This window comes from Rattus norvegicus, chromosome 5 (genome assembly GCF_021556685.1).
Source record: "Rattus norvegicus strain SHRSP/BbbUtx chromosome 5, alternate assembly SHRSP_T2T, whole genome shotgun sequence".
Lineage (NCBI taxonomy): Eukaryota > Metazoa > Chordata > Mammalia > Rodentia > Muridae > Rattus > Rattus norvegicus.
Window position 1 is genome coordinate 33,595,006 of NC_141538.1, and position 15,037 is coordinate 33,610,042.

At 39.6% G+C, this 15,037-nt stretch overlaps 1 protein-coding gene across 1 annotated transcript in view; it reads right to left on the reverse strand.

Moving 5' to 3' along the window:
* Window positions 1–15,037, reverse strand: part of Necab1 (N-terminal EF-hand calcium binding protein 1) — a 204,270-nt gene that overhangs the window by 3,165 nt on the left and 186,068 nt on the right. The window contains 3 exon segments of the mRNA NM_022302.2: window positions 3,294–3,385; window positions 5,525–5,602; window positions 12,994–13,106. Coding sequence (NP_071638.1) covers window positions 3,294–3,385; window positions 5,525–5,602; window positions 12,994–13,106 — 283 coding nt within the window.

Consider the following 15,037-nt stretch of genomic DNA (forward strand, 5'->3'; position numbering starts at 1 on the left):
AATTATACTGTGGGCTTTTGTACTTTGTTGTCTAAGACTTTTTTATTACATATGAATATGCATAATATATTCATCTTTGTAACAAGATTATAAACACTCTGATGTTGCAATCTACCTAATCCTAGCAGTCGTTAGGAAAAAACATAACCTCTACATAGGTTTTAGTCTAAGCAAATGATTGTATTATAAATATTTTTAATAAATTTAGATGTAAACATTAGAAATGTGTGCACCAATGAATATAAACACCCAAGCATAGTCAATGACAAAGAAATAGTCCCTCCTGGCAAATCTCAGTAAAAAGCAGATGGGAAGGAGTAAACTTGGTTTCGGGAGTTAAATTGCTTGCACTCGGACCTTACTTACTTTGAGTACCTTTTTCCCTTCATGGCAAGGATATTCCAGGTCTTTAGCTGAGGACTTTACACTCTTGCTGTCTGCATGGCGTCTGACGGACTTGCATGACTGTATTTCAGCACGTGTCGTTGGACTTTTGAATTTAAAGTTTCAAAGGGATAGACTTTGGTTGGTTGCTATATTTGTGTCTGAATGGTATCTGGCTTGCTTGAAATATGTCTTCTGTTTTTCTAAACATCATAGCTGCTCCTTTCAGATTTTAGACTTAAATTTGTGCAGACAGTGGTTTTGATTACATTTCTAACCGCCACTGTGGTATAACATACAAAATGCACAAAAAACTGGTCAATAACTGGTACTAGAAGTGGAATGGCCATTTCAACAATACATAATGCCTAATTCCAGATTTCGGTTCAGGAGAGCGTTCATGTAAACACATCTGAGAAACTTTAAAATAGGTTGGGATACTCCAGTGCTTTGTTTGAGGTAGCTTTTAATTTGCTAACTTTTCTTTATGTTCTGTTAAGTTCCACTTGTCATTGTTGAGATTATGTATAATAGGCAAATAAATGCAAACTGGGACAGAAATTAAATAGCATAAAGTTCAGCATCTGAGATGGTGGATGTGCTAAGACAGTGGATGGAGTAATGCTTGTATCAGCGATGGGATAGTTCATCACATCAGAAATTCACCAAAATAATGAAGCCGGACCAGCAAACTTACTAGGTTATTTCACATTTAAAGTGCTCACCATAGCATTTCTTCCACCTTCTTATTAACACAAGATCCCGTTTTTGTATTATTTTTCTACTCTATTTTTGCTCATGTATTTTCTAGCCTGGATAGACTCGAACCCAATAAGAACAAAGAGTGCTTTCACCTTTTAAAACCAGTGGGTTCAGTATTGGGAGAATTGAAAATGGATCTGATGGCAGACACAAAAATATTAATATGAGACCTTGCAGATTTGCATCTCTACTGCCCATGCACATGTGACATGGAAAGCCATCTCTTCTCAACACCCGTGCGTGTGTGACACAGAAGGTCTTCATCGCTTCTGTCGGAACAGTTTGACTCGTTCGTGTCATGTGGTACCCGTGCAGCATTAAAGACAAGCTGAGGCAAATGCTAACTGTTTCCCCACACCTTTCAACAAAGGCTTATGTAGCCGGTCATATGTGCAGCATTTATTTGAATTGTAGGCAGAGCCTATTCAGAGCAGCAAATCTAAGCTTTGCACAGTAGTTAGCCTAGTAGCTGCCTCAGTCTCTTCCCTTCAGCTGGATGCCATACTTCCCGGGCCTTCCCCAACTATGGCCACTTGAATTGTACCCTGAGTCAAACTTCAAAACTTGAGAAAACTGAACCATGTGAATGGCTTTTTTCATTTGAGGATTAAGCCAGTTATACAGTGAGAGAAACTTTACATATGTCTCCCCAGGAAACCCTGCTAGCACAGTAAAGCTGCCCTCCCTGCCTTAGACTGTGAGAATCGCTAAACAGAAAGCTATCCCATCTGGTCACCTGTCTCCTCAACCAGCTGCAGCTCCAGAATTGGTTGCCTCGCCATCCACCTGTTCCTCAGTGCACCAAAATCTACTTGTTTCAAATCCCTCCCTCTCCATTAAGACACTTCCCTCAAGTAGTGATCTTGTCCGTTCCAATTTCCTTTGCCACTGTTTGAGGCATGTCACTACCAGTGCTCCGAGGAGCCAAGGTAGTTTTGCATTCTGCTCTGATCTTATCCTGTCTGTTTAGGTTCTCCTCCCTTGAATGGCGTCCTCATTCTCCTTAATAAAACAGGCTCTTCTTCTTCTGCAGATCTTTGTAGAAAGGCGTTTCTCCAGGCCTCTCTCAGATACTCAGTTATCTGCACATGTCCCCACTTAGAATTCATCTTGGAATTCTGCAGCTGGATCTGTAGCTGGAATCTCAGCAGACTCTTGGTGTGGGTGCTTTTCTTCCCTGGCCTAGGTCATCGTCCTGCTCGGTCAGTTCCCACTCCATGATGGCTATTTCTGTCTCAGCTGTCAGTTACTTCCGATTGGAATATGTTGTTATCCATTTTAAAAAAACCTCCAAGAACTCTAACTTGCTGTTATATCTACTTAAAATACACTTCGTCTTCAAGTTGAGAAAGGTAACTTTAAGTCTATAAAGCATGTGTTGCCTCTAGTGATAACTATTTTGCGCCTTGAACTGTGTTTTATTTTTATGTAAATGTGTGCTCTTTGTAAATATGTATTTACACAGCACACATATCGACTTATGTACATATAGTTTAAATTGGATAGACAGCCTTTGTCCTTAGAAACTGTTTTTATTCTGCAGTCAGTTAGCTCCAAGCAAAATGCATAGAACTAATAGTGCCAATAACTAGGTTAAGTATCCCAGGAACCCCACAGTCACATTATTACTACATTCATTATTACTCAATAAATATATTCATAGTAACTGAGTCAGTAGGTAGATATCACATGAATTTTCTCAGTAATCATAAGCTTTTCCTAGATATTTTTTTAGACAATTTCATTCCAAACATGTCTCCTCCTGTTCTTTCTCCCACTCACAAAAATAATTTTCATAATTATCACAATAGTTTTCTAACATAATTCTAACTTTCATCCTATGATCACTTATTCCAAATTGTATTCAGCATACCAGATTGCAATAGGAGATCATTTGAATTTTTTTAATGTTTATGGGTTGACTTACACTTAAATTTTGCTAAAATTGTGGTGACCAACTAACTACCAGCACTAGGTTTAATGTAGCTAGAAATGAAAAGCCATTAAGGACAAAAGGCAATAAAATACTTCTCCCCCTCTCCATATTGGAAATAAAGGAACAGTAAAGAAGGCACCATTGATTAAGTGTGGGGGGTCATGCAATCTTATGAAACAGAGCAAACAGAAGCATGCTCCAGGAGAGTTACCAGGAACGAGCATAGTAGATGTGAGCTCTGGAGTTTCCAAGAAATCCACGTTGCTTCTTTGGAACGTCTTGCTGTAATTTGTCTGGAGGTGGCTGCAAAATGATCGCAGGTTAAGGTGGTATGTTTTTTATTTAAAACCTTCCTAAGAGAGTACAGCAGAGAGCAAATTCAGCTGGGATGTCAAGATTTGGAGTGGTTTGAACTAAATGCCCAGATAGAGTCTGCTTTTGATGTTTATTCAACTTCAATGGAATCTAAAGAGTCGTCGTTGTCATGAGAAACTTAGATAAAAGGCATTTAGGATAAGCATATAAGACGTGCTACAATGGGAGGTAGGCTAAATTCCAGGAGAGATGGACAATGAAAACAACTTGATATGTTCATATTTAAAGAATAGGACATCTAGGAACAGGAACTGTGAATTTTCCATGATTGGAGATGAGATGGGATGTAAACTATCTTTTAAAAGGCCGGAATGCTTGGAGTGGCCATCAGGGTCCCTGCCTGAGGTGCTGTGGTTGCCACTGGGTCTCCATTACTGCACAATATGTGTCAGTTATTTACCACCGGGCAAGCACTCTGCTGCACCCCAGGACTGCCCCTTGAAGCCACAAAAACATCAATGTAAGGTGAAATAGGAATCAGTTGAATTTCCCAGCCTTCGCTTACCTTTATTACCATGTTTAGCACTCCCATATTTACCACTGATTATTGGAGAGCAATATTTTCTGTACTACCTAAAACCATCAGGAATTGTTGATGTGATAGAATAAAGAGTTCCTTCATGTCATTTTAAAATTGCACACGTGTTAATTTACTAGACTGTATTAAAGCATTGGAATATTTTCAAGTGTATGAGTTGAGTTACACTTAAATTTTGCTAAAATTGTGATGACCAACTAGCTGCCAGTACTAGGTTTATTGTAGCGAGAAACAAATGGTCATTAAGGACAAAAGACAGTAAAATATTTCTTCCTCTCCACAAATTGTCAAAAAAGGAACAGGAAAGAAACCATTATTGATAAAAGTGTGGGAGATGATGAAACAAATAAGCACTAAGGACAAAATACCATAAACTACCTCACACCTCCAGTTTGAACTATGCTGGCTCCTGGTAACTCCCCTGGACCATGATCTATGTGCCCATGTGCTTTCTGCCTTCTCTCTCTCATTTTAAAAGATAGCATGATGTCCCACACTTTATCGATTTTTTTTAAAAAAATTTTTCCTCTCAAAGTTGGTTTGTAAGCTTTTCTAGTCTTTTATTCCTTTATTGGTAATGTTTTAAGGATATTTGGAAACATCTTGGCCACTGTGAATAGTTTAAATTTAAATGAAACAAAATGATATTCACTGAGTTTATAGTTCATGAAGTGTCATGCCCTATCGCTTCTCCTCCTTAAGACACCCGTGACCCTGTTGTCTTAGGGTTTTTATTGCTGTGAAGAGACACCATGACGATGGCAACTCTTATAAGGGAAAACATTTAAATGGGGTTGGTTTGCAGTTCAGAGATTTAGTTCCTTATTGACATGGTGAGAAGCATGGTGCCATGCAGACAGACATGATGCTGTAGAAAGAGCTGATAGAGAGCTACATCTTGGTCCATAGGCAGCAGAAGACCGTCTGTCACACTGGGCATAGCTTGAGCATGTAAGACAGCAAAGCCTGCCCCCACAGTGATACACTTCCTCCAACACCGCAACTCCTATTAGTGCCACTCCTATGATCCAAGCATTCAAACCTATGAGCCTCTGGGGGGCATTTATTCAAAGCACCACGTTTGTCTAATTCTGTTTCACCACGAGCATCAGTAAAATGCAAATACTCAAGGCAGGGTGAATATACAAAACTGTGAAATAAATTCTGAGGACTATAGGATTCACTGTAACAAAGGAAGGAAAGTTTTAAGATGAAGTAAACACCTCAGACCTCGCGGTGCAGGTCTGGAATCATGGCTACTCTGGGCTGAAGCAAAAGCATTTCAAATTCAAGACCTGAGTGGGCTACAGAGTAAGTGCAAGATCATTCTGGACAACTTAATGGATCTGGTTTCAAAGCATAAACTTACAAGGAAGATGGGACATAACAGTGATGGAGTGCTTATCCAGAATGCTCAATGGTTCAATCTCCAGCACCAAATAAAGCTTTTTCAACAATCTAACCATTTCATTGTGTACATCGCCACGCCCATACTCAGTAAAACAAGTAATATTTTCTTCAGAACTTACCGGTTCCACACACTGCTATTCTCCCAGAACTCATAAATCATGTAGCGAGATTCATTTGAAAGCTTCTGTATAGAGATACTGAAATAGAAAAGGCATGATTGAACCCTGGAATTAGAGAAGCAAGTGGATGGGTAGGGGAGATGACTTGGCAAAGCATAAATAGCAAGTCCTAAGATCTTCATTTTAAGCTGTCTGTTTTCTCTATGAATAATGTGGAACCAATCAAGGAAGCCTCAGGCTTCCACTGTGTACATGAGTACCCACACATGTGCTAACACACATACCATGAGCACTGCACGTGCACACACACACACATACATACACACACAAACATACACACACACAATTTCTAATCTGTATATGTAATATACAACAATGTTACCTATATGTATAAAAAACAAAGTAGCCTAAGCCAGGAAGAATATCAAATGACTTTATCATGAACTGAATAATTCAGGGTATCTATTTTGGCATACAATTTTAGTTTGAACACTTATTCAAAGTTCTTAGTTGTATATTTTGTGTTTTATAAATATCTTCATTTCTGATGCCCATGTAGGTCAGAAAAGGACATATTCCCCTGAAACTAGGGTAATTATTGTGAGCCACCATGTGGATATTTCAAATCCAACCTGGGTCCTCTAGGAGAGCAGCCAGTGCTCTTAACCACTGTGTCAGGAGCCATAATGGGACAAGCTAATAAACTAGCAGGTGATCTTCCTGAGATGGCCTGCTTCTGATTATTATATAATTGCAACAAGTTTGCCCTTACAAAGCAAGGCCATAAGGGAATTCATTTTAGGAAAAATTCCTACTATTAATATGCTTTTTCTGTTATTTTTAAACATATCTGACAATCACTAAGTAATAACCCACCCCTTTGGAGCAGATCTCTGCAGATCTGTGAAGATGTGCTGTCTTGTAGTGATGCTATATAAATAGATGACTTTAGTCAAGTCTTAATGATGACCCTATAAGAATTCCTAAAATTATATCAATGATTAGTAAGCTCTTTTACAGTTGGACTGCTATTAAGTCCTTTTCTGATAGTCAAAACTGCAATGAGAACTCTGCCAGTCTCCCAAGTGTCACCAGTTAATTGCTCTTAGTAACCAGAATTTCTCCTACTCAGAGCACATTCCAAGAGGTTGTAAAAAACTAACCAAAAGTCATAAAAAGGCAACTAATGCTTTATTTTAGGTGCTAGGAAAGAAGATAAAATATTGACTGGGTATATCTATACAAAACTTCACTAATAACTTAGTTATGGTTTTAAACCTTCGTGAACCTGTGGAGCTGTGACAGGTGATGGATGTTTAGCCAGATAATTACTCCTGATGGATATGCGTGCAAACATTCTCTGTTGTAAACTATTTCAATTTATGATTTGAGTTTTTTGTGTGAATCTGTGATGAACTTTGTAACATGTGATCATGTGCTCTAAAAGATGTATAAATATGAGGACAAAAAGAGATTTTTTTCCCTTGGGAGAATATTTTTGCCTTTCCCCGCTTAGAGTAGAATTTTTACCCTTTTTCCACTTAGGTTCTTTCTGATTTTCCCCTTAGATAACTTTCATAGGGAACTTTTTACAACTTAGTAATAAATTCTATAATTACTTTTTTAAGTGTCCCTTTTTCTTCCTTAGACTTCCTACTAGCAGGCTGAAAGTGAGGGCTGCACAGTTCCTGCAGAGATAGAACAACAGCTGTTTACTTAATCCTCTGTGGTTCAGGACGAGGTGCTAAGTGCCAGAAGCTGCAGTTTTCTGGCCTCAGAGGAACACAGAAAGCAGGTCAGCTTCAGTAGTATAGTAACTTAGATAAGTAAACTTTTTATTATACAGCAACTCTAAATATCTCGTAAGACAAAGGCTTACCCTCAGCCAACGCTCTTACCCGTCCACTGCTTCAAGGAGAATGGACAAGAGCACTGACTCCACTCTAGAGGTTCTGAGTTCAAATCCCAGAAACCACATGGTAGCTCACAACCATGTGTAGTGAGATTTGATGCCCTTTTCTGGTGTGTCTGAAGACAGTTACAATATACTTATATAATAAATAAATCTTAAAAAAAAAAAAAAGGGAACGAAGACCTCCCGGCAGCACTGAGCATCTCTCCAGCCCCCATTCAAAAATGTTACTAAGCATCTCTCATGCCAGCATTTACTAAAAATTCTTAGTTTTAAAAATATCCCGCTGATGGCAGTGTACGCATAGTAGAGGACAGCCATACAAAGCCTAGAGAAAAGATGAACAAGTAGTGAAATAGCTTAGATGAGGAAGAGACACGTCAACATCAGAACAAAGGAACAGGGACATATTCACGAGGTTCATGAGCTTGTGTAAGAAAAGACAGCCCTGAGATGCATGTCAAACAATTCTTAATGACGTCTCTTTAGTCTAATACTTCACAATGTATCTAAGGCTCTACCAATGAAATAATCAATGCAGATTTAGGATTCGCCTTTTTGTGACCACCAGGTGGCAGTAACTTCACAAAGGAATTTTAATCTATTTTCGTTTTAAAAGATCCTGCTCATGGCAGTGTGGAGCATGCATAAAAGGTATTTTGTTTCCTTTATTCTTGTAGTGTTGTATTTTTTTAAAATAGCTTTTAAAATATAATTTGGTTCCTTGGGCATGATGTGCTAATATTACTAGTTCAATTTAAGAATTTCCTGAATAAATGTTTGCTATATGGTAATAATTTATTATGACAGAGAGTTTGCAATTTTCTTACCCCAGGAATTCATGGTAAGCTTTGTGACTTTTTCCATAAACCTCCAAAGTGACTTGCAAACTGATATGCATATATATGCTTTTCTGGGAAGAGAAATCTCTAGCTTATTACTGTCTTGAAGGTGTCCCTAATGTTCAACTATAACCCAATAGTATATTGGGCAAATTTCAATTCTGTTTTCTTTAGGATAAAGGTTAAAACACACACCCTCGTATTTCAGGCCCTCATTAATTGCCTCTTGCAAACTAGTTATTGATATTAGTCATTATATTAAAAGCCCAGAAATGGTGCTTTAAAAATATTACACTTTCTGGACTAGCACAGGAAGGCCTATAAATTTGTAATTCCAGACTTTGAAAGACAGTTGGAGGAGGATCTTAAGTTTGAGGTTAACTTTGGCTAACTGGTGTGATATCCCTCAAACAGTCGTTGAAGGTATATGTCATTGGTAGACATATCCCCAGTATTGCCCTCTTAATGAAATTCACATCTCAGCACAATGCCCAAGTTTGTGAAAGACTGGGGTAGAGGATTAGGTAAGAAGGATATCATGGGGTGATAGGGTAAAGAATGTCTGAACAGAACTACCACTCATTATGTGTGCTACCTTTGAACCATTACTTAATCTCAGTTTACCCCTCTGTGAAATGGTTCTATAAGGAATGGAGGGGAGGCCCTGTTACTCTTGGCTTCCTTCCTTCTCTGAGTGCCTTAACCACCAGGGCCAAACCCGTGGGTAAAAAAAGATGTAAGAGGAGAGACACTCTCCACATTTCTACATACAGAGGTCTGTGTTTGGTCACCATATTTTATCTTTCCATTCAGATTAATGATTAATGATACTTCAGTGCACCCCATTAGTTCTTAAAGGAATCTCAAGCGTGAGTCTTAGAATACAATCCAGACATGGTTCCTGGGGCCCTGGCATTGGAAATATGAACATATCTAAATTCTAGAGTTTTGCAGCCGAGAGTAGCCTTAGAGATCACTTAGTTCTCACAACAACAACAGCAACAACAACAACAACCCTGTAGTATTTTAGGACAAGAATATGATTTAATTTGCTCACTACCTTAATGAGTAAAGATTCTGTTTCCAATGTTAGATCATAAAAATCTAACTTTTTTTTAAGGTAGGGCTGTCTTATGCTTGGTGTTGAGGCCTATTCTGAGAGCACACCGTGTATTCCATTTATCCCACTTCTGGCTCTCTTACAAAAGGTGCCGAACATTCTTAACTGCAGAGAGAGTGGGCAGCTTATACTAATATATCGTTTACAGCAACTTACATGAATGATCTGTCTGAGTTTTTCCTCCAAATATATATGTATATATATATATATATATATATATATATATATATATATATTTGTGTGTGTGTGTGTGTGTGTGTGTGTATACAAGCATGCACACCAGGGTGGGTGGTGTGTGGAAGTCAGAAAGAAGCTGTAGAAATCAGTTCTCGTACTCCACCACATAGATCTCATTAAACTCAGGTCAATGATGACAAACACCTTAGTCACCTGTTAGCCTTCATCAAAATCTTTAAAAGTACGATTGGCAGAGTGTTATAACCCAGCCTCTGTCCGACCACAGACTTCTGCATTTTTTGGTGAATACTCAGAGCGAGTTCTAATTCAGTTGCCTGAGCTTAACAAGATTATTACTGATATGACTGGAACCGGAAGGATCTTGTGTTTGTACTCTACCCCTAGTTAGCCACAAAGAGTTTGGGAATCTTTAACTCAACTATTTTTAACAAGAACTATTTTTGTCAAGAACTATTTCTTGTCAAACTATTTTTGACAAGAGAGATTAAGCATGCAGTTTTGAGTGAAGTTTGGGCAAGTTTTTATTTATTTATTTATTTTTAACACACTAGAGCTGTCTTTTTTTCTCTAAGCTGGATGCAATATATTCCTGTAATGATTCCCGTGAAACTAACTAAGAAAATGAATGCAAAATTGCTAATCTTCTAAGGCTCCACCCCATGGCAGCACTCTGTGTCTTGTGTGGTGAGGCTTAGCAAAGCATGATGGGAGATGAATCTTTGCTAATTCATGGCGCTTCACCAGCTCAGCACTCGGCAGCTGTGGAGGGTACACAGGATCACAGTGGCGGACATTAGTGGAATTTGATGATTCGTCAACACTTGGAGAACGGAACTGATTAACTTGTACATCTGAAAAGCTGAATTAAATGGGCGAAGTCTCTCCCACAGGTGTTCCACCACTGTGGTCATTTTCTGATACTCACTACATCCGTATACATCCTGACAACCCCTGCAAAATAAATTAGCTGCAGAATCTGCATGAAGTGGATAGATGAAGAACCACTAAGAAACAGCAGTGTTCAAAAAGGGGCAAGCTTGGGTGTCTCTCTTTGCCTCTGTGCACAGCAGGAATAGTTCTCCCTGATTCTGCACGATTTGCGCCAACCATCACAGATCTGCTAACTCTCTACCCCTCCCACAGAAGGTTCCTTCTCTCTGGTGCTACCTGCACCCAGGTTCCACTGCATAGGAAAATAATGTTTCAGAATCTTGAAAACTTTTGTGCCTTTTTAATGAATATAAAAGATCTAAACAATCCCTGGGAATTTGGCACAGACTTTTCTCCTATCTTTGCCAGTTCAAAAAGCGTTTACTGAGTTCAACCTTCTTCAATCGCATAGGTTCCTCCTTTTGTATTTTCAAAGCAGTTTTATTTTTAAACGAGTAGGCTTTAAAAAAACTACATACACCCCTGCCTTGGCAAATCTCTAAATCTTCTAAGAGTGAAAATGCTTTTATTTGTGCTCTTATGATCTTGATATGAAGTATATAGCAATCAAGGAAGTGCAGCATTTCCTAGTGTCTGTTACAAAGGCCATGCTGGGAGGTTGTGAGGAGTTAATGATGCTCACACCGCAGAGATGGGAGGTTAGCCAGGAAGAAGGCATTGGTGACTCCAGCTCATATTTCAGCCCTCAGTGGATGGAACATACTATATTGGGCAGTTCATACATAAACATTTCATGAGATTCGTGGGTATGTCCTAGTGTGTGTGTGTGTGTGTGTGTGTGTCTGTGTGTGTGTGTGTGTGTGTGTGTGCATGTGTGCATGCGTGCATGCATGTGTGTGTGTGTGTGTGTGTGTGTTTACTAGGGATTGAATCCAGAGCCTTATACAGCTGGGTAAACATTTTACCTCTGAGGTACATTCCTAATACTTTCTGTGTTTGAGACAAGGTCTCACTAAAATTGCCCAGGTTGGACTTAAACTCATTCTGTCATTTAGGCAGTCTCTCAACTATTTATCTTCCTGTCTTAAGTAGCTGGGACCACAGGACTGTGTGAGCAGGACTGCCTCCATGAGGTTCTTGATGATGAAAAGTGAAGTTTACGGTTAGTGAGAATTCCCAAGACACAAAGCTATGTATACCTAGCTTTAATTCCTGTTTAATTCTAGCTTTCTTCCAAGACCTGAAAGGTAGGTTTCATCATAAATAAAAATTAACTAACCATGAGAAAGAAGAGCAAAACAGAAACGTAATGCATGTGTTTTTATGAAGACAGTTGTACATCACACTAACACACCTCTGTTAATGTTTAAAGGACATTAAGGGAATGCAGTTGAAATAAAAGGAAGGGCAGATGTTGTGGAAGTTTTCTGAGCACAGGTAGGTTTGGGCCTGTTCTGTGGACTTCTGACACAGCATGAGGGACCAGCTGGGTGTATATTTATGGAGCAGCCTGGCCAGGTCTGATGCATGTTAAGAAGGAATAAACCCTGCTGGATTATTGACCGATGACTGTGTATATGGGTTTCCAGGTCTGAAGGCAGGGTAGTCATAAAGTCTAGACAAATAGCTATCATTTGACAGTGACTTGGAGGGCACTGAAAAGTTCTCATGACAGGAATTCTACCATTATTTGTGGAAAATGATTCCAGTACTGGCTTATTGGACCGGCTGTATCAAGAAACTATAGATGGATGTAGTATAGTGTGTTCTATTACTCTTTACATAACAGCTGAGAGGAAGCCATGAAGTAAAGCGAGAAAATAAATGCTGCCACTGCTTCTGTGAAATAACCAAGGTCTGAGAGCATAATTTTGGAGAGCCTTTCCATTCCCACAATGGTGGAAATGGTCATTAGTCCACAGGGCAATCAAGGCCAGACCCCCATGAGTGGAAGCCTTGTCTGGAGAGATGATTTTCAACCAGCGCTGGTTGCTGTGTGCAGAAGGGGAGATTTCAATCTATTTGAAACCTTTCTCATTCACAGTTTATTTCCATTTTATTTCCCTCAGTGTGCCAAATGATTAAATCAACTTTGGTTCAAAGATCAAACAAAATATTCTGCTTAACTCTGTAAATGTCATAACCTAGAGGGCTGGACTGCTATGTAGAATTTAACATGAGGATTTGGAAATGCTTGTATAAGGGAGGGCTACTGGTTTCTTTGAATTAATTTTATACTCTGTCAATTTGCTGAAGTTGTTTATCAGCTGAAGGAGTTCTCTGGTGGAATTTTGGGGGTCCCTTTTACGTATACTATCGTATCATCTGCGAATAGGGAAACTTTGACTTCATCCTTTCCAATTTGTATCCTCTAATTGTCTTATTGCTCTAGCTAGAACTTCAAGTCTACATTGAAGAGTACTCTGGAACCTTGCCCCTCACCTGACCTCCCTCTTTTGCAAACAGTGTAAGGCTGGTGGTGGGGGAGGGCCTGGCTTGTACTCACCGCAGGCACCCACTTTGCGCTGAAGCGCTCTCCACGTAGTGCTTCAGAGCAAGCTGGAATTCTTCCAGATCCTCTTCTGTCACAGACATCTGGCGCTGCACAAGCATGATGTGCTGAGGAGGAAAGGGAGGTTATCATCTCACAACCACATGGCTGCCATCCAGAAACTAACCGGGGAAAGATGAGACTCTTCTATACTTGAAGTGATACAGAAGCCTGAAACTATGGAGCAACAGAAGCTAAAGAAAGTGCCCTCTGCACTGAGACATTTCCTCTTTAAAAGCAAGACAGGCAACTAGAATCATGGAGGGGCTTTCAACACCACTTCTCTGTGAGGCAGAGGTAGCAGACCATAGGCACCAGTATCTTAAAAACTTCCCGAAGTGTCTCTGATGGAGCATCACTGCCCCAAAGTTACCAAGTTTTAAAAAGAAGCTCTATCATTCTCTGCATAGCTCAGCTTCTTGGATATTTTGTGACATCGGATAATGGACAACTACTACAAACTTGCCTTTTAAAAATGTGAGCTTACTGATGCATTTCTCATGCTGCACCAGTGATTAAAAAGCTATTGTGACAAGCATTAATATTAATTGGGGGTTTCTAACCTGCCTTAGATAATTCAGTTCCCACATAAAAGACAAAACTCTTATATTTATAATAAGCTTTAACAGCACTAGGGCTGGGCAACCTCTATGGCTATTTTGTTTACTTCCCTGTAAATAACCCCAGGATATGACTTGGCTACGCTCAGCTTGGGCTGCTTATTCCAACTGGACAACCCTCTTGGACAGTCCTCAGGATCCCTTACCACAAGGCATCTTCCTTTCTCTCCACCTTTTCTTTGTTGTAGTGGTCCTGCTTCAGATCCCAAGCCCAGGAACTGAAGCCTTGCCTACCTTGTCTTCTGCCCAGCTACGAGCTGTAGGCATCTTTATTGACCAATCAGGGAAAACTCGAGGAGCAAGGTTATATAGCATCACTTGGTTTATGTGAGGATCTCCTCGTTCCTGAGGGCATCCAGACCTTGGGGGCCAGTGTTTAATGTTATAATATATAGCGACAGACCAAACCTCAATGGGCTATCGTATTTTCCCCATTTACAACATGTGCTGGTCAGAGCACCGCAACCCTGTGTGATGTTTCATACCATCAACATCACCAGATCTAGAATCACCTAAGAGACATACCTCTGTGTATGGTCAGGGAAGGAATTTCTGTATTGGTTTAATTTAGCTGGTAGGATCTAACTTAACAGTAGTGGGCACCATTCTCTGAGCTGTGGTCCTCTCGTACTGAATAAAGTGAAAGCAGGCTGAGTACCAACATTTAGTCTGTGCATCCTGACTATGAATACAGTATAACCCGCTGGCCCCACATCCAGCTGGTTACTTCTCTGACATGGTGCGGTGTACGCTCAAAGGCCAACTAAATAACAAGGTCTTCCTTCCTTGAGTTGCTTTTGTCAAATATTTTGCCACAGCAACAAAGAAATTTTGCTAACATACCCATTTAATAGCTTACAAGGGGATGGCTACAAATTGCTTTCCCCAACAAATCTCATTACCATTATAACAATTATAGTTTCAAGACTTCCCTAGAGCTCTGTGTGCCTCTCAGGGAAGTATGGGTCTCAATATTAGTCCCTTTTTTCTTCTGCAAGGATTGAGAGAAAAATTCAGAAAGTATGAAGAGAAGCCTCCCAAAATTGCAAAAACAAATTTAAAGGACAACTCACAAGAATTATACGAAATATAAGCAAAACGTGCCCAATACTGTCAATCATGTAGCATAGAGACTATAGATCAACCCCTGATCCTCTGTTTCCTATTCCTTTTAATTTCTCAGTGCTTGTTAAATAGCTACCATTTGTCAAACACTGATTGTACTGTAGGAACTATGATAGGCACTAAATATATCTAGTTGTCGTGGTTTGAATAAGAATTGCCCCTATAGGCTCATGTAGAGTCATCAAGGGGAGTGGCCCCATTTGAAAGGATTAGGATTAGAAAATGTGTCTTTACTGAAATGGGTGTGACACTGT